Source organism: Conger conger, chromosome 16 (assembly GCF_963514075.1).
Source record: "Conger conger chromosome 16, fConCon1.1, whole genome shotgun sequence".
Lineage (NCBI taxonomy): Eukaryota > Metazoa > Chordata > Actinopteri > Anguilliformes > Congridae > Conger > Conger conger.
In genome coordinates, this window is record NC_083775.1 from 32,392,168 (window position 1) to 32,411,721 (window position 19,554).

At 41.9% G+C, this 19,554-nt stretch overlaps 1 protein-coding gene across 1 annotated transcript; it reads right to left on the minus strand.

Annotated features, from left to right (window-relative positions):
- Positions 1-5,309: 5,309 nt before the first annotated feature.
- On the minus strand, positions 5,310-19,071 carry LOC133114849 (receptor activity-modifying protein 1-like). Its single transcript, XM_061224527.1, has 5 exons — positions 18,985-19,071; positions 15,819-15,875; positions 15,466-15,504; positions 10,414-10,582; positions 5,310-8,192 (listed from the first exon to the last, which is right to left on the minus strand). Exons 1-5 carry the CDS (start codon positions 19,031-19,033, stop codon positions 7,943-7,945), a joined length of 564 nt encoding a protein of 187 aa, XP_061080511.1. The 5' UTR covers positions 19,034-19,071; the 3' UTR covers positions 5,310-7,942.
- Positions 19,072-19,554: the final 483 nt, after the last annotated feature.

The following is a 19,554-nucleotide window of genomic DNA, read 5'->3' on the forward strand; positions in this document are numbered from 1 at the left end:
CTGTCTTCCACAGCCTGACTTGATAAGAAGTGGTGGCTGACGTGAGGTGAGCAATCACACGCACACACACACACACACACACACACACACATCTACAGACACACACCACATGCACACATTCACTGTCACGGCGGGGAGGACAGAGGAACCAGAAGCAGACAGGGGTTTGGAAAATGACAGGTTTACTAGCAGATGGAGGGGCAGACAGAGCGTAGTCAAAAAACAGGCCAGGGTCAAAAACCAGGGGGTCAGTCCAACAAAGCAGAGGTACAGATATCCATAACAAGCAGAGAAGAGTCCAGGGAAGCAGGCAGGGGTCAAAACCAGGAAATCCAAAAAAAACAAGGGCAAGGACTCAGGAACAACTAGGGGAAGGCATAAAGGGCTCGGGAACAAAAACAGGACAAGACGAACTAGCAGCGTGCAACTGAAAAGGACAGGTATAAATACACAGGGGAATGAGACAAACTAGGCAGGGCATGGGAGTGAGGGCGGTCTAACAAATAAACATCAGGTGAGACACATGATAGGGTAATAGGACAATAAAGAGAGGGAAACAAAAACGCGGACTGGAATCACAAAGACACACATGTAATACAAACGGCTCCGGACTAGGGAGTAGACAATTTGCAGAGAATCAGGAGATGCAGGGATACAGTGAGACAGGTGCGAATACTACGCTGAAACTAAGCAAGTAATCAGTGATAGAATAGGAAGGCGGAGTTACAGAACAGAATTGAAACTGGAGATGCGTTAGTAAGTTAGTTAAGTGATTTAAATTACAAATACCCAAAACTAGTGAATGTTAGTTTGTTAGTTTGACAAACATATTAGTGTGTTAGTATAATTAGTACTGTACAACTTCTATGTTAGTTGGGATTAGTATATTAGTCCTATGTACAAACATGAAATGGAGAGAAAGCAGGAAGTAAGGAATGCAAGATTGGAAGGAAGATTGAACCCCGGAACTACCGTAAACACCCAAATAGTGGTGCACGCAGACAGGGGAGTGACTGGGCTAGTAAACATTCAGACTCAGACATCACAGGGGAAGACAAGTGCAAAGACTAATGAATATAAACAGAACACCAGACATGAAATATGAAAAATAATAAATTACAAGAATAATGATAATAAACAATGAAACTAACAGAGGACAGAACACAGGAACATAACATTCACACTACATTGTAGGCTACAGTAAATAAAATTCAGTTGTTGAAAAAGAGCTGTTTTAATTAAAACATATGTGAATCTTCTTTGTACGCAAGTTAGGCTTGTTTCAGTTTCAGTGACCGGGTGTGAATGTAACAGGTGAGAATTTGCCTGAGTCTGAGGTGGGATTTGAACCCCGGCCTCTCACTTGTCCAAATATTTGTTGAACGAACACGTTACCAGTCAGCTAAAGACAAACTTGCCTCTAGCCAAGGGCAACAACGTTCTTTTGAATTTGAGGGTTACGTCATCGGGGAGTGTAGCGATAACCTGCTACCAGCCTTCGCTTTCACTGCACTTCACCATGCTTACTAGCGAACTAGCTGAGCTAACCATGCTACAAGAACACTTTGAGGTGTTTAACTTCTTTCTAAAGGAGTCTTAGAAAATGAAAGCTTTATTTGGTCTGACCAAAAACTCCAGGGAAATGAACATGGGCATTATCCCTCATGGCATACACAGCAAATTGAGTCATAAACAAACAGAGACAGAAAGATTAAAGGTACAATCGGTCATTTCGGACTTCTAACGGTCAAGAGAGGAATTGCAGCAACAAAAGCGCAGCTCTGTTTATCCCACCACTTCTCCGTAAACGCGCTGACGGAAACGCCATTGCCTGTGGCAGTTGGAACCAATTTTCAACCAATGAGTTTGAATTATTGCACAGCTATACAATGTTTTGGTACAGAGTGCCGGCCCGTCAACTGCATATTTCAAAACCAGAATTTCTATAAACACTATAAACACAGGCAGAGGGTGAGTCAGCATGTCAGTGAGCCTTTTTCAACGATAGGAAGGGCTTTACAATGGTCTTGTAACAATGTTTAAAACAAATCTTAACTATTGTACCTTTAAATAGGCATTAAAAACTTTTATTATGTCTAATTAAGAACTTAGAAATAAGAGCTTGCTATAATGCAGGGGTACACAAGTGCGAGAACCCCTGACTTGGGCTGCGATCACATCGGATGTGCTTGATCAGCTTAGAAACGCGAGGCACACAGCCAGACTGATTTTATGAAACCTGCTGTGCTAAAAGCACCGTGGGCTTCTTTCCTACTGTTGCTAGGCAACCACACACCGCTCCCGTCAATCACTTGTCTGATGTCCTCACGTCATTAACTGCATTAGCAAACTTATTTTGATGGAAAGTTTAGTTTATTAATTTATTTTAAAAAACCGATAAGTGGAGAGCACTTGCTTTTGCTCCTTTGGGGTGAGATACAAAATTAGCTGAAAAACAACAAAAACTGTTTTACAGTTTCTGAAATCGTTCTTGGCCGAGGTGGTGTTAAAAGGCAACAACACATTTCTCCTATAGCTTTGGTTGCGTCTGAAACAGCTTACTTGCCTGCTACTGAGTATATACATTGAATACACTGGATGAGAAAGCTAAATGTTCTCTAAATGTAGCAAATATAGTAAATTAAGTCCTCTCTAATTTATTGGACTGCGATTGAACCCAAAGATAGCTCCGCCTCTTCATTTCTGTGGTACCTACTAAAAAGTATGCTTTACTTTCTGAAAAGTGTGCCCCAAATGCACTCAGCAAAATCCCAGAAATATGAATATAATATTTTCAGTAAACCACATGAAAGAAGATTACTTCACTTAACTTTCTCATCCAATGTACTCACGGTCTGCATTTAGGAGCATACTGCATACAAAAAATAAGTAGGCAGTATATTTAGTAAATAGTACATACACTAATGCAAATATTTAATCAGCCAATCATGAGGCGGCAACTAAAAGCATGCAGATGTGGTCTGCAGGCACTCGAGCACTTCGTTTCTCATGACAGGGGCTGGACCCCAGCACACCCAAGCATAACAGGAAAATGTGTAAGGTGGAGGCAAGTGTGACTGCATTTACCAGATGTTCTTCTGGCCAGATTTCCCTTTCTCTTTTTAAAAAGTACACTCAGCGATCACTTTATTAGATAGACTTTGACACCAACTTGTTAATGCAAATATTTAATCAGCCAGTCATGTGGCAGACACTAAATGCATAAATGCATGCGGAACATGGTCAATAGGTTCAGCTGTTTTTCAGACCAAATGTCAGAATGGGGAAGAAATGTGATCTATGTGACTTTGACCGTGGAATGATTGTTGGTGCCAGATAAGGTGGTTTCTCAGAAACTGCAGATCTCTTGGGATTTTAACACACAACAGTCTCTGGAGTTTGCAGAGAATGGTGCGAAAAACAAAAAACATCCTGTGAGCAGCAGTTCTGTGGGCAGAAACAAGTTAATGTGAGAGGTCAGAGGAGAAGGGCCAGACTGGTTGAAGGTGACAGTAACGCAAATAACCACGCATTACAACGGTGGTATGCAGAAGAGCATCTCTGAACACACAACACGTCAAACCACTAAGTGGATAGGCCAAAGTCGGAGAAGTTCACACCATGAACACCAATTGGGCAGTAGAGAAAAGAATGAGTGATGTAGGGTGCTTTTGTTTCTTGAAGTGCATCAAAATAGGAATATTTTCAGCTTTGTGAGCACCTAAAAACAGCGACGTGCCCGGGGCAGGCAAACGCAAGGCTCCGGCAGCTGTTAAAGTGTGTCTGGTGTGATCACAGCCTTCTGCTGCATGTGACAGGTGGGTGCGGTTCTGTGCAGGATGCTATACTGAGGAACAAGCCCACAGACCAAGGACAGAAAGCCTAGGATGGCCCTCAGACACCCACAGAGGAAGCATGGGATGTTTCCAGCAGGCCCGGGTCAAATACGCAATGTTTTGGATTCAAGTACTTCTCTGTTCTCAATTGATGTCACCCGGTGCAATTGAGCAAACCAAGAGGACCAGAGGGTGGGGTTTGCACTTTCTGAGAGTATTTCCTAGGTTCCAATACACCCAACAACATCAGTAAAGTGTAGAAAAACACTTAAATCAAAAACAATCACGTATTTGTCCCAGACCACAATGCCCCAGTAATATTTTTCTGTGCCGTAGTAAAATGATCATGAAAAAATAGTGACCACTATCACCGTCAAGCAAGCAGTTCCACAAACTTGTTAGCTGTCAACCGCGGGTGTCAGTGTGAGACTGAAGTATGGGGGCAGAAATGTGATTGTCAGGGATGCGACTCCTATCAGCCTGTGTCCCAGTAGAAATTTAAATCCCTCTTGCTTGTTTTTGTAGTTTCCTTGCAATCAACATCTATTTCCATTATACATTATATAGCACCTTTATCCAAAACACTGTACGATTGATGTTTCTCATTCACCCATTCATACACACACTCACACACACACACACACACACACACACACACACACACACCTGCCAGGCGGGGCACCAACCAGCTTGTCCGGTGTCTTGCTCAGGGACACTTCGACACACCCTGGGTGGGATCAAACCGGCAACCCTCTGACTGCCAGAAGACTGCTCTTACCGCCTGAGCCAATGTAGCCCCGGGTAAATTAAATTAATCATCTAAGTGTTGAAACATACCCAAAACCAGACTCTGTGGCCCCCTACAACTGGAATCTGACACCCCTGCTGTGTAGCCTTTCATATGACCTGATATTCAGGAAGAAGAGGCATTGTCCCAGACTTATTCTAAACTCTGGTCTAAAAAGGCAGTCATGATAGAGGACGCTAGACCTAGTTCCAGGCTAGCCTGATAACAGATTCCTCTGGCCTCCAATTGACAGACATCTTAAAAGAGTTTGTGCATTGCTGTCAACGCTGTAATCAATAAACCATCAAACAGTCATGTTGGAGACAGTAAAGAATACGACAGTATTATAATAATTGCATGAGATTTTGCATGAAAAATTAATCTGAGCGAATGTGTATTGTTGTTGCTGTTTGTTGTGTAGAATACAGTATGTACATAAGTTGTATGTATATATCTGCATACGAAAAGAACAGTGTGTGTTATGTGTGTTGGCCACCATCTAGTGGAAGCTGAATCCATGCTGCAAATAATTCACTCTTCTGGAGGCCTACCCGGTACTAGCTGCTACCTACTCAACAGTACTGTATATAATAAAGTGGCCATTGAGTATATGTGAGTGTCTGTGTGTGTGTGTGTGTGTGTGTGTGTGTGCATTAGGGATAAAAACTTTAGATGCTTTAGACTGTTTATTGTATCTTTTTCATCCATACAATGCACAAGGCTCAACATCCCATGTACTACTTGCTCAATAAATTGTACAGATCACAGATGGTTAAGAAATGTAAAGATTTTGTTCCATTTATTTTTGTAAGCACTCAAACCCCCTTATGTCTAAATAGCCATAGACCATGTAATAATACTCCCCTGCTATCCAATCGCTGCTGGAAGTGATGTAGAAGCAAGCAAATCTTTAACAATTGATAGCTATGAAACATTATCCAACTTCCAAGAGTCACCATACCCAAACACTGATGAGATACTGCACTTGAGGCAGCTGACATTTTAGCTCACATTGCCAACAACTCAGCTCGTACAGTAGCTAGCATAGCAGTTAGCTTGGAGCATGAGGTATCAGCCTAGTACAGATCTCAGGGCGAATCCCATTGAGTTTAAAAATGACATTTTAAAGGGACCAAGGATGCAGCAAAGATACAAGTGGCACAAAACCATTTCATAAAGTATGATCTCAGGACTTTTTGTGATTGCACAATAAAAAGCCATTCAGATGTTCATAAAACACATGATTCACACCAAATTGTTCAGAGGAATGGAGCTGTCAAATAAAAACAAAATTACAGATTTAATTATAAAACATAATTTAAAATTTCTGTCATGCACAGCAAACAGTTTTCCAATCTGGGGTTGTGAAACATGATGGAAATTCCCATAACTTATTTCAGGAGTATCTCATTGGTGACTTTGCAATTAATTTTGGGAGCCTGTGACAAATAAAGATATATAAATTTTAAAGAGGAATATGGACCCACAAATGATTGGACTGACCGAGTACACGTACTCACACGTATCTTTGTTTAGAAATCGCAAATACAAGCACAAATAGTGGAGAGCATGAATGTACAATAGCTATTTATATCCCACTAGTTCTACATTATGAGAAGCAATTCATCTAAACCTTACTTGCGTTATCAACAAGCAGGCCATTACACATACTGTACCACACAATGGCCATTGTTATCACTTGCAGATATTGCAGAAGGGTATTTTTCATGTTTTGGGTGAAATCTTCTTTTAAGGATTTTCAAGAACGGGATTTTTCAAGAAGATTTAAGAATGTGTGAAGGAGTGGTCCGTGTGTCTTGGGTTGAGTTTTGGGTGTTGCGTTTACGTTGGATCCGACGTTGGATTTTGATCTGCTGTACACTCACAGGGGCGGTCAGAGGCATCTCTCTTTGCTAGGGAGTGTAGGAAATTGTTGGGCGGACAAAGGCAGGAAAGTCATTTGAGCCGCATGATGTTCCTGCCTTTGTCTTTAGCCTGTCACCTTCACCTTCCTCTTCCTCAGATGGGTCCAAAAAAACCCAAAGAAACATCCTGGTGCTTTGCCCCGGCAATGGGAGCCTGGGTGTAACCAATATACACACCTAACTACAACACGTTTAATTTAGAGCTTGGTGTCAAATGCCAAATAAATGTTCTCAGGGGTTTCCTTTTCGATTCAGTATTCACTTGCTTCCAGTGGGAGAGACCTCAGAATATATTTTTAAGAGCGAGCAAAGTTTTTTGACTTTGCATTTAAAAGCGGTTCACACACACATGTAATGTGAGGTGTTATTCACAAAAGCATCGATGCTTATGAGGAAAAGTAAAGGTAAGGAGCGATGAACGCTACTGGACTAAAGGCAGTGGCACCATCGTGTGGCTAACCTCAGGAACTTCAGGAACACTTGGAGTGAAGATGTACGGCAAACAGCAGGTACACATCAAAAGCTCTGAATCCATCTCATTGGCCATATTTCAACTAAAAATGGCAAATGGGCTGGTGACAGCTTAATGACGTGCCTTCTACCTGTCTCTCCTGCAGTTTTGCTCCCAGAAGCTGTATTTACACCGCAATGGCCAATAGAGGTTTCAGTTGCAGCCATTCTAAGACAATAGGCTGAGCTATAACATATTTTTCAGACAAAATGACAATCTTTTATATTTACCTTTATATATATATTCAGTCAGGACAGTACTTTAAATGCATTCATTTCATGTCTTTTTTTGCTATTATTTTGGCATTTATATTGGTTTTGTTATAAATGGTATTAAGTGGCATTTAAAAAAGTCCTTTGGTCAAAAAGTCAAATTGCTCAAACATACATAAACCTTCAAAGAGATCTGAGGCAAAACAATGTCCTCAAACTAATTTTGGATCTGTGTGTGTGCCTACATGCATTGAGTGTGTCCCAAATGTATCCATATTGTATGCGCATGTTTAAATAGGCAACTAAGTGTGTGTGGGTCAGACAGTGTGTTTCTGTGTATGTGAATATTATAATATTGTGTGTGTGTGTGTCTCCTGTGTGCATGCGGCAGGGTGAGTGCATACACACGCATCTTAGTACACACATCAGACCTGGGTCAAATACGTAATATTTTGGATTCAAATACAATTCAATGCTTCACTCAGCTTATCTGGTGTATTGGAACCAGTAAAATTCCGTTCCACTTGTTTGGCTCGACTCCACAAGGCAAAATCAAAATCGGAGCCACGGAAAAGATTGAATCCAAAACGGCTACGTCCTCGACCCAGGTCCGTACGCGTTTTTCCGTGTGCGGTCTAGGACGGAGAGGTCTACCCCGGTCTACCCCCGGTCTACCAGGAGCTGCCGTCCCCGTTCTTAGTCTTCAGCACCACCAGCACCACCATGACGGGGATGATGCAGATGGGCGTCATGGCCAGAGCGAAGCCCACGCTCGCCGGAGGGTCCCGCAGCTCCTCCGGGCAGTCCAGGAAGTAGGAGGAGTGGATCAACCGGAAGGTTTCCTCCACCACCGGGTTGGGCCAGGGGATGAGGAGGCAGTCTGCCGCGTCCTCCGAACACAGGGTGAAGGTGTTGTAGGGCCTGTGTGGGGGCCGGGGGGGGGGGGGAGGATGGCGTCAGTGATCGGGCGTGGTAGCTGCTCGCGTACGTTTACGGGCGGCCTGTAGCGTAGTGGTTAAGGTACACGACAGGGACACGCAAGGTCGGTGGTTCTAATCCCGGTGTAGCCACAATAAGATCCGCACAGCTGTTGGGCCCTTGAGCAAGGCTCTTAACCCTGCATTGCTCCAGGGGAGGGTTGTATCCTGCTTAGTCTAATCAACTGTACGTCGCTCTGGATAAGAGCGTCTGCCAAACGGCATTAATGTAATGCAATGTAATGTAATGTTTCCCGTGACCTCCTGATGTCGCTACACTGCATAATCGCTCGAGGTCCACTAATACTCAAGCGACACAGCATGAGAGGAATTGCTTTATCGTTATTAAAACAACATTAAAGGTACAATAGGTCATTTCGGACTCCTAGCGGTCAAGTGAGGAATTGCAGCAACAAACATGCCCAAACAAGAAAACTGTTTATCCCGCCCCTTCTCTGTGAACGCGCTGACGTTGAACCGCCATTGGTTGTGGCAATTAGAACCAATGAGCTTGAATTACTGTACAGCTATACAATGTTTTGGTACAGAGTGTCGGTCCGTAAACTTTAACCAAATCTAAGGACTATAAACACAGGCAGAGTGTCAGTCAACATGTCAGTGAGCCTTTTTCAATGACAGGACAGGATTTACAATGGTCTTGTAACAATGTTTTAACACAAAAATCTTACCTATTGTACCTTTAATACAGTAAGTGCTACAGGGGTGTTGTTAGGCAGGACACTAGCCGTGACTGTATTGACAATATAGCATATAGCAGTGCTATATAGTAACAACACATAGAAACAGTTAACTTACTACACAATATTATTATACATATACAAATAAAAATATACACTGCTACTGTTTTGCATTTACATTCACTGCAGAGTATCAGCCAATCAGCATCCATGATTGAGCCCGCAATACCAATGCTGATCGTGCTGGAAAGGCTGATGAGCCAAAATCTGGGCATTTTATTTGTGTTTTTTCTGCTTGTGAAAAAGGTTCAAAATATTACATGCAGATTCCATGTCAGAAATCACAATTCTCACACCCAATACTGTACTTAAAGGATTCTTAAAATGACGTTAAGACTGAACTGGCCAATGCATGATGATAGGAAGACTGCTGCTATTATTATAGCAAAAGTTACAAGAGTGATTATGTGAATATGATATGCATATAAATAAGCTTTCCATTACAATTAGGTGTCAGGGGAAATGGAGACTGCAAGGAGCCGACTGCAAAACAAAGAACAGAAACTTCACAGAGTGTGAAATCCATTATGGAGATAGAGGCCATGCCGTCTGGACGCAAAGATGTGCATTTCTGTGCACTGGCAAACTGCACAGTAAGTGCCTGATACCATCAACATTGGGCCCCCCCAAAACTTCACACGGTTACACTACCATAGCCAGGAATTAATAATAATTGATGCTATTGTTTGAGTCCTGAAACATACAGCATAAGCCCATTATTCAATATGTGTTACGAACACGAAAGACATCCACACAAACATACAGATATTACATCAACCTAAAAATCTCCCAGATAAAACGCCTCACCATCAAATTGAAATTGCATTGTTGGACCAGGAGTTCAAATGCATTCAAATGGATTCTTGGACAAAACAGCACTTGGATCTTGGATCAGCGAGGCTATATATGTGCTGTGGGATATGTGTCGCTGATGGCTTCAGCTGAAACTCTGAGGGCCAGATATACTAAGAAAAGGTATTTACATTTTTAAATGACAGATATAATTTTCAAGTTAAGCTTACAATAACTTGAAAATGTAAATGCAAATCAAAATAATGAATAGAAAGCAATCATTTACATTTTGGATCAAAATGGCAATGCTTTTATTTGCTAGCCGCTAGTAAAAACTGGCTTACTAGCTTCTGCCAGTGTAACAGCCAGAAAGTTTATTCATCAACCCTGCTAGCCAGACCAAGTTAAATGTTTTGCCTGATCTCCAAATAGTTTCATATATTTTTTCTGACTCTTGTCTCTTTTGGGGCTCTGCCATTACAGACAATTTTAAAACAAATATGTTTTTTCGTTTTTTTTTCATCTGCAGGTGTTTTTATTTTATTTTTGATTTTAGAGACATCTAGTGCAGAGGTAAACAAGTTTAAAGTGTATACCAAATCTGGTGAATCTCACCTTTGTATATTATTCCATATGCACAGGTTGGTGTTGTTCATGGCATCCATTGCACGCACAAACTGCATGATGCAGTTATGTAAATGCATTGTGAAACAGGCTCCACGGGAGGCAGACCCTTCACAGGAACGGCATATCTGCGGACAGATTTTGGTCTTATCTCCGCAAGCTGAGAAGAAAAAGCAAAATACACAGTATCAGCTGCTTTATGGAGCTTTTTAATGCAAATATTTAATCAGCCAGTCGTGTGACAGCAACTAAATGCATAAGAGCATGCAATCATGGTCTGCAAACTGGCCAATACATCAACATTATCCAAGATGGCAAAAACAGGTCTCTCCAACGACTTGCCAACAACGACAGAAAGGAACGTTTTCATAATGTGTGTCGGTTGTGTCAGAGGGCACTCGTGCACTTTGTTTCATAATGTGAGAGTGTCGGTTGTGTCAGAGGGCACTTGTGCACTTTGTTTCATAATGTGAGCGTGTTGGTTGTGTCAGAGGGCACTCGTGCACTTTGTTTCATAATGTGAGAGTGTCGGTTGTGTCAGAGGGCACTCGAGCACTTTGTTTCATAATGTGAGAGTGTCGGTTGTGTCAGAAGGCACTCGAGCACTTTGTTTCATAATGTGAGTGTGTCGATTGTGTCAGAAGGCACTCGTGCACTTTGTTTCATAATGTGAGAGTGTCGGTTGTGTCAGAGGGCACTTGTGCACTTTGTTTCATAATGTGAGCGTGTTGGTTGTGTCAGAGGGCACTCGTGCACTTTGTTTCATAATGTGAGAGTGTCGGTTGTGTCAGAGGGCACTCGAGCACTTTGTTTCATAATGTGAGAGTGTCGGTTGTGTCAGAAGGCACTCGAGCACTTTGTTTCATAATGTGAGTGTGTCGGTTGTGTCAGAGGGCACTCGAGCACTTTGCTTCATAATGTGAGAGTATCGATTGTGTCAGAAGGCACTCGAGCACTTTGTTTCATAATGTGAGAGTGTCGATTGTGTCAGAGGGCACTCGTGCACTTTGTTTCATAATGTGAGCGTGTTGGTTGTGTCAGAGGGCACTCGTGCACTTTGTTTCATAATGTGAGAGTGTCGGTTGTGTCAGAGGGCACTCGAGCACTTTGTTTAATAATGTGAGAGTGTCGGTTGTGTCAGAGGGCACTCGAGCACTTTGTTTCATAATGTGAGAGTGTCGGTTGTGTCAGAAGGCACTCGAGCACTTTGTTTCATAATGTGAGTGTGTCGGTTGTGTCAGAGGGCACTCGAGCACTTTGCTTCATAATGTGAGAGTATCGATTGTGTCAGAAGGCACTCGAGCACTTTGTTTCATAATGTGAGAGTGTCGATTGTGTCAGAGGGCACTCGTGCACTTTGTTTCATAATGCGAGTGTGTCGGTTGTGTCAGAGGGCACTCGAGCACTTTGTTTCATAATGTGAGAGTGTCGGTTGTGTCAGAGGGCACTCGAGCACTTTGTTTAATAATGTGAGAGTGTCGGTTGTGTCAGAATTCACTCGAACACTTTGTTTCATAATGTGAGAGTGTTGGTTGTGTCAGAGGGCACTCGTGCACTTTGTTTCATAATGCGAGTGCGTCGGTTGTGTCAGAGGGCACTCGAGCACTTTGTTTCATAATGTGAGAGTGTTGGTTGTGTCAGAGGGCACTCGAGCACTTTGTTTCCCGTGACAGGGGCTGGACCCCAGCACACCCAAGCATAACAGGAAAATGTGTAAGGTGGAGGCAAGTGTGACTGCATTTACCAGATGTTCTTCTGGCCAGATTTCCCTTTCTCTTTTAAAAAAGTAACTTATACACTCAGCGATCACTTTATAAGGTAGAATTGGACACCAGCTTGTTAATGCAAATATTTAATCAGCCAGTCATGTGGCAGCAACTAAATGCATAAATGCATTCGGAAGTCGTCAATAGGTTTTCAGACCAAATGTCAGAATGGGGAAGAAATGTGATCTAAGTGACTTTGACCGTGGAATGATTGTTGGTGCCAGATATGGTGGTTTGAGTATCTCAGAAACTGCTGCTCTCCTGGGATTTTAACACACAACAGACTCTAGAGTTTGCAGAGAATGGTGCGAAAAACAAAAAACAGCAGCAATTGTGTGGGCAGAAACGCGTTGTTAATGAGAGAGGTCAGAGGAGAAGGGTCAGGCTGGTCAAAGCTGACAGGTGACTTACGTTTTTGTCACAGTGAGCAAATAACCACGCATTACAACGGTGGTATACAGCAGAGCATATCTGAACCCACAACGCATCAAACCTCTACAACGGCTGAAGACAAATGTCAAACAAATATCCATCCATCCATCCATTATCTGAACCCGCTTATCCTGAGCAGGGTCGCAGGGGGGCTGGAGCCTGTCCCAGCATACATTGGGCGAAAGGCAGGAATACACCCTGGACAGGTTGCCAGTCCATCGCAGGGCACACACACCATTCACTGACACACTCATACCCACGGGCAATTTAGACTCTCCAATCAGCCTAACCTGCATGTCTTTGGACTGTGGGAAGAAACCGGAGTACCCGGAGGAAACCCACGCAGACACGGGGAGAACATGCAAACTCCGCACAGAGAGGCCCTGGCCGACGGGGGACCTCCTTGCTGTGAGGCGGCAGTGCTACCCACTGCACGTCAAAAAAATATGTCTAATAAATACGTAATAAAGTGCTCAGTGAGTGTAAATGAATCCAACATAAAGGGGTAGTGGCATGGAGAGCGGTGGGGAATGCACTCAAGACTTGTATTTATGGGGAACAAAAGCGCCAGTTTCAGTTTAAACGTTCAGTAACTCAGTTCAGTATAAGTTAATCAGAAGCCAAATAACAGCATCAAAACAGCAACAAACATCCCTCAGGGCGGTGGTAACCAGCCCTGTTCCTGGAGACCATCCTGGAGGTTCTCTTTTCGACTAATTAGCAGGTCAATGCTATGGCTTTGTTAGGGTTAGTGTGAAAACCTCCAGGAACAGGGTTCGTCACCACCGGCCAAGGGTGTTCTTGCTCGTAACAATGCAGTAGCAAGTGTGTGATATTTGGCAGTAACATTCTCCTTTATAAGAAGCAAGGACCATTCTTATTTGACACGTTTTGTTTCTTTCAACAGCTATTGTTTGCGTTAAAGATGAGTGAGAAGTGAATGAGATGGAACACGCTGGGTAATGCTGGGTGAAAGCATCACTAGTGTTCTCAGCTCCTAAAACGAAAAGAAGGAAATTAACACAGCTTCAAACGACCCTACATCCCAATCTCCCACGATTCTTGTTGCCTCTAAAGATGCAGAAAATAAGTGTGTGATGTTTGCCAGTTTTTTGTAATGTCGCTCCACAGCATGTGCTACTTCTTAACACACTTATTATGCTGCAAGTTGGGGCTCGGGCAGACGAGACACTTTGTGTGCTGATTAACCGGTACTTTCCGGCCGAATCAGTGAGGTAGGTCTCTGGAGGAAGTGAGGAAATATGGATTCCAGCCGACTGAACCCTCCCTAACTCCATTTGCAATTTGTCACCCTAGGCCAGTGGTTCACAAACTTGGTCCTGGAGCCCCCCTGTGTATACTGTTGTTTGTTCCAGCCACAATTGCAATCCCATTGTTTGTAAATGAACCAATTGTTTGCAATATAACACAATAAGCAAAATGTGAACATGGGAATTTTGTTATTGATGTCACACATAGCTATTTCTGGCATAATGTGGCTTAAAAGGGTACATAATCCCTCTAACCACGAAAAACACCTAATTAAGAAGAAATAACAGCTTGTTAAAATAGTGAGAATGAATTGCAGTTGTAAGGAAAACCAGCATACACAGGACAGCCCCAGGGCCAGGTTTGGGAATGACTACCCTACCTAGGCAATGGTCTATAATGCCTAGGACTGCTACTGTCAACTATATTAGTGCAGTGCTATGAGGCTACTGGCCACAACTGGCACTGGCATCGTTAGGATTTGACCCCACACCAAGTCCAGGGTGCTGTAAAAAAGTGCAATTTCACAGTATGTGTGGTCACTATGAATGGGAATGAGAAAGTATTTGAGCTAGTGTTTTTAAAGAATGTTCTGGCACTAAAATGAAAGCAGGCTCAGATCACAGCCATGTCCCAAATTTTATATACCCATCTACTTTTCTATACTTATGGAGGTTTTCCGTTCCAATGTATGCCCCTCAATAATAAAACTTACTTTCATTAATTTGAAGACTAGATAGATCATTACATTTTATATAGTGCTTTTCTAGACACTCAATGCACTTACAGTGATGAAGGTAATACTCGCCTCAACCACCAACTTAGTTGCTGCTTGCTGAGCAACAGTTTTTCTCAAAAGGTTTCTCATCCAAGTACTAACCAAGCCCAAACCTGCTTAGCTTCAGCCAATCAGCAGGAGCTGGGTGCATTATAGTATGGTTGCTGGTATGCTGTGCAACTTTCCTAAATTATCAGCAGCCATACCATCAAATGGCAGCAGCTAAGCAGGTGTGGGCTTGATTAGTACTTGTAGTTCTTAGTTAGTAATGGGAAGTTGTGTTAGTAGACCAGTACAGGGCGATCTTCCCTCTGGTCAAATAATCGTAAATTCCCCAGCACAGTGATGGGAACACGGCGCTGTTGGAGACAGCGTCTTTTGGATGAGATGTTAAAACCGAGGTCCTGACTCACTGTAGTCATTGAGGATCCCATGACACTACTTCGCAAAATGTAGGGGGTTTCCCGGTGTCCTAGCGAAATTCCCAGCCCTGGCTCGTTCAACCCGCCACCTAATCATCATACCGATACAATTCGCAAAAACATTGTTCTCTCCCTCTCCACCTCAGCAGGTGTGTGGTGAGCTTCCTGGCACAAAATGGCAGCCGTGCATCACCCAGGTGGGTGCTGCACATTGGTGGTAGTTGAGGCGAGTTTTGAGTGTCTAGAAAAGTGCTATATAACTGTAACAATCTATATATCTAATTAAAATGTGGCAACATGGACCGATCAGCAGTCCGATGCATTAAGGATCAAATGATGGTGGTAGAGGGTAGGAATCATCAGGTGAAACACTTACCGTAATGTTGTGTGAAAGGATTACTGCTTATGGTAGGTCCTAAAATAGATAAAAATAAAAATCATAATCATAATTTTAGAAGCTTACTTTTTTCTACTTATACTTATATGATTGTAGCAGTCCAACACAGAAGTGTTTCAGCTTTCAACTGCCTTAGTGTGTCAGCATTAATTAAACCGGCTTGTCTTTTTATTCTCATTCTAAAGGATAAAGATGTACCTCCGATTTTAAGACAGTACATCAATTCATGTTAATGACTGGCAGCAGATATAGAGGTATTCTCCAGCTCAGTGCAGTTCATTTTGATTCATAATGATCTCATAATCTCCTCCAGTAATGAAATGTGCCCTTACCTGGAATTGTGACTGGCAAGGACTCTGTTCCTCCACACGCTGAGCCAACCCACATCACTATATCAGAATGACGAAACACATCAGGAGACATAATCTACAATTCAATTGAATATGTTTCCATTTAACAGATACAGTACCCTCTAGAAGTATGGGAACAGCTGTTTCTATAAAATTGTAAAACATGTATGCATCTAAATTCCATGAAATATACCGTAAATCCTCAAATTGTGGACGGGGTCTTTTATTTACTTGGGCTGCACAAAACACAGGCCTTTATTTGGGGCAGGCTTGTATTCGAGGCAGGCCTTTATTTCTTATTAGGCTTCTGTTGTAGAATTTTATTCTTAAGGATCTTTTTTTCCTAAAGTGCGTTTTATTGTGAGACATACGTTTCGTTTGGAGCAGCATACCGGTAGGATATCAAAAGATTTTCGCTTTGGTTTGGGATTTAATTGACTTTTGGACTGTTTGATTCTATTGCTAAATGTTGGGACTGATGGGCACTGAAATCTGGGGGGTATTTGATGGTTCACTGTTAAGCTTTATGTCGTTGAAAGATTGGGATTTCCACCCGTGTTTATTGCGAGCCAAGGGAGCCGCTTTCATTCACTCATTGAACGTGCGCTGTGCTGTAAAAACATGGAAACCTTATTGCGTAGCCAAGTAGCCTAAATTGCTCATGGACTGATAGCCCTACTGGTAGGCAATATTACCCTGGCTTGTATTTGGGGGCCGGCCTTTATTTGTCTGAATCGATCACGCCCCCGGCTATTATCCGAGGTCCGGCTTCAAATAGAATCCCGCACACAATTTGAGGATTTAGGGTAGCCAATTGTCCAATTACTTTTGGTCTCCTAAAATTGGGGGGCACTGTGTATAAAACGTGCTGTAATTCCTACATGGTTCACTGAACAAAAAATGTACCACAATCCAAATACTTACGGACTGTGCTGTATATAGCAAAAATAACGAAATTCACTATATCATGGCCATACATAAATACACTCTGTGAATACATTTCAATTCAACAGATATACACTTGCATTTTGTAAAAAACAAACTGTATGCATTTGGAATATTTTGCCTAGTATAGCGTAAATTATATTCACAGTAGGCTATAGCTAAGTGTGAGGTTCATTAATTGGTCAAAAAAGGAGCAGTGAGATGCTGGGATATCGCTTCAAAGGAGGTTATTGCATGCTATGCCACGCCTTTGTCAGAGCAGGCTTACAAATGTATGCAGAGTTCTGGGCACTAGGGGTGTGCAGAGACATTATCTGTAACTGTTTGACCAAAAATAGTTTGCAATTTAAGTTTTTCAATTCAATTCAAAGAGCCTTTTTTGGCATGAAAGTAATCAAGCAATATTGCCAAAGCAATAGAACCGATATACATGAATGAGTAAGACTGGGCATTTGATTGCTTATTGGTTACATAGGTGAGATGTAGGGATGGTTTTGATATAAGTCACGCAAAGCCGCTTTGTGACATGCCATGACACGCATACACCCATTAGGAATGGGGTTTGTTTGGAAATGAAATGTTTCAAAGTAAAATGACATACATTGGGATCTAAAAAGCTGTCTATTTATAGAGCATCAACATGACTTACAGCAGCAAATTAGATTTCAAAAGGAGTCACCCACAGTTTCACACCTACTAATCAGTTTCACACCTACTTAGCCACAACAGTGTCACATGAAAAATATACAGGGTGGTATGTCTGCAAGCACTTTGTTTTACTTTTTTCTATTTATTAACCTGCATTTTAATTCTTAATTGATATTAAGAATCTCAATTTTTCAAGAGAGCCCTGGCAGTATAACAGACAACAGATTAAGCTGTGGCAGTAGCAATTGTGTTCATTTTCATCATGGATTTAATTCACTTGTTTCTTGGGTTTCCTTACAGATTTCCACAACCAACAGGTTTTTACAATGCACTACACAGTTTTGTGCTAAAAACAGTGTGCTAAATAATCAACCTTTGTTCACAAACATAATCCACTACATTACCTAAAAACCACTAAAGGCATGGGCAGAAACTGTAGGAAAGGACATTATTTACAGTTGGAAATTTACGACAGACACAACTTGAAAGAGATATGAAGTACTGACACAAGACAATACACAAAACACTAACAACCAACTGCCACCGTATCGACAGTGCCAGTGCGGTGAAACTAAATCCTCCACAAAGGCACATGAGAGGGGGCTGCAGGTGCCGAACACATGCCTAGGGTCCACACCACCAGTGGTAGCTGCGCACTTTCACACAGCTTTCTGTTGTTTAGGCAGTGGGTTGTCATTGCAATAGGAATGACATAAAGCCATGCCAGGTCAATGGTAAACTACAATTAATTTCCCATTGACAGAGGTGCAAGGCCTCACAATGCTTGTATCCCCAAACAGTGACAATCTACTGACTGATGTGCACCAAAGAATTATTGCGTACGCGTGTCAGTGCACTAGGTCTCCAGCGTTGTAGGCTACAGCAAGGAAATTGCAATGAGGAGGAATAGATTTACATGATATGTAAATTAATTACTCTCTTTAACTTTCTCTATCCCTATTTCTATCGCTCTGTTTCTATTGTAAAGAAAAATACATGGTTTCTGGGACGGTGGACCTAAGAAAGTCAATGGCATCTGCGTTTCTCTTTAAAAATATATCATGACATGTGAACTCGGAATGTTCAAGAATGCTTGCATGGTAGGTGGATGGGAAGTGCCATTAGACTGCATCCTGAACTCATTTCCCAGAAAGTTTTATTGCAACCTACCGCAAAACATCCTTTACCAGGAACATATTTCTCATTATCATTTTAACTACTGACATCATTGTACTTGTATGAATTGATTTGTAGTCTTGGAACATAATTTATTTAAATACTGTACTAAACAAGAACATGTTAAATAGCATATATTAAAATAGAGACAATAGTGTGTGTGTGTGTATACATATATATGTATATATATATATATATATATATATATATATATATATATATATATATATATATATATATATATTCCCCAAACATAATTTAATACAAGAGACTCGCCAGCAGTGATTTCTTCCAGTAGTTCTCACCACTATTTGAGTGTTTTCTTTAAAAAGGTATTTAGGGGGTTTACAACTTATAAAGTTTTAAAGCAAACACTTACCCCAAAAGAGAATGGGCAAGATGAGTTGAGATGAAGAGGTGTTATCCATTTATTCCTGTTGAAAGCTGAGTAATTGTGTACCTCAAGCTTTCAGAAGGGTGGTTTTATAAAAGCTCCAGGAAACTCATTTCCTCTGACGGGCGGGGTTTTTTCTTGTTGTGACGGTGGCCTCAGATGAGATAGTAAACTATGCATACTCATCCTCTCTCTCTCACACACACACACACACACACACACTTGGCTGTTCGTATGCGCACACCATTTTTGAGCCTTGAGAACAGTTCCAATAGAAATGGCACCGCTCTGGATGTGTTGTGATTTCGTAAGGGATAATGAGGCGCAAAGCAGTAACGTAGACTTACTGTAGGTATTCCCAAAAGAACATGGGGAAGCGGCAGCTTCCACCTGAAGTTGACGTCTGTTCAATGGCAGTTTTTCTCCCGAGGAATGTTGTTTATGATAATGGTTGCTTATTGGCTATCAAAGACACTAAATTCGAACTGTGAATTCACTAAATGTGAATTGATTCATGTGAACTGGACAAATAATTATAGAGACACGGATACCTAC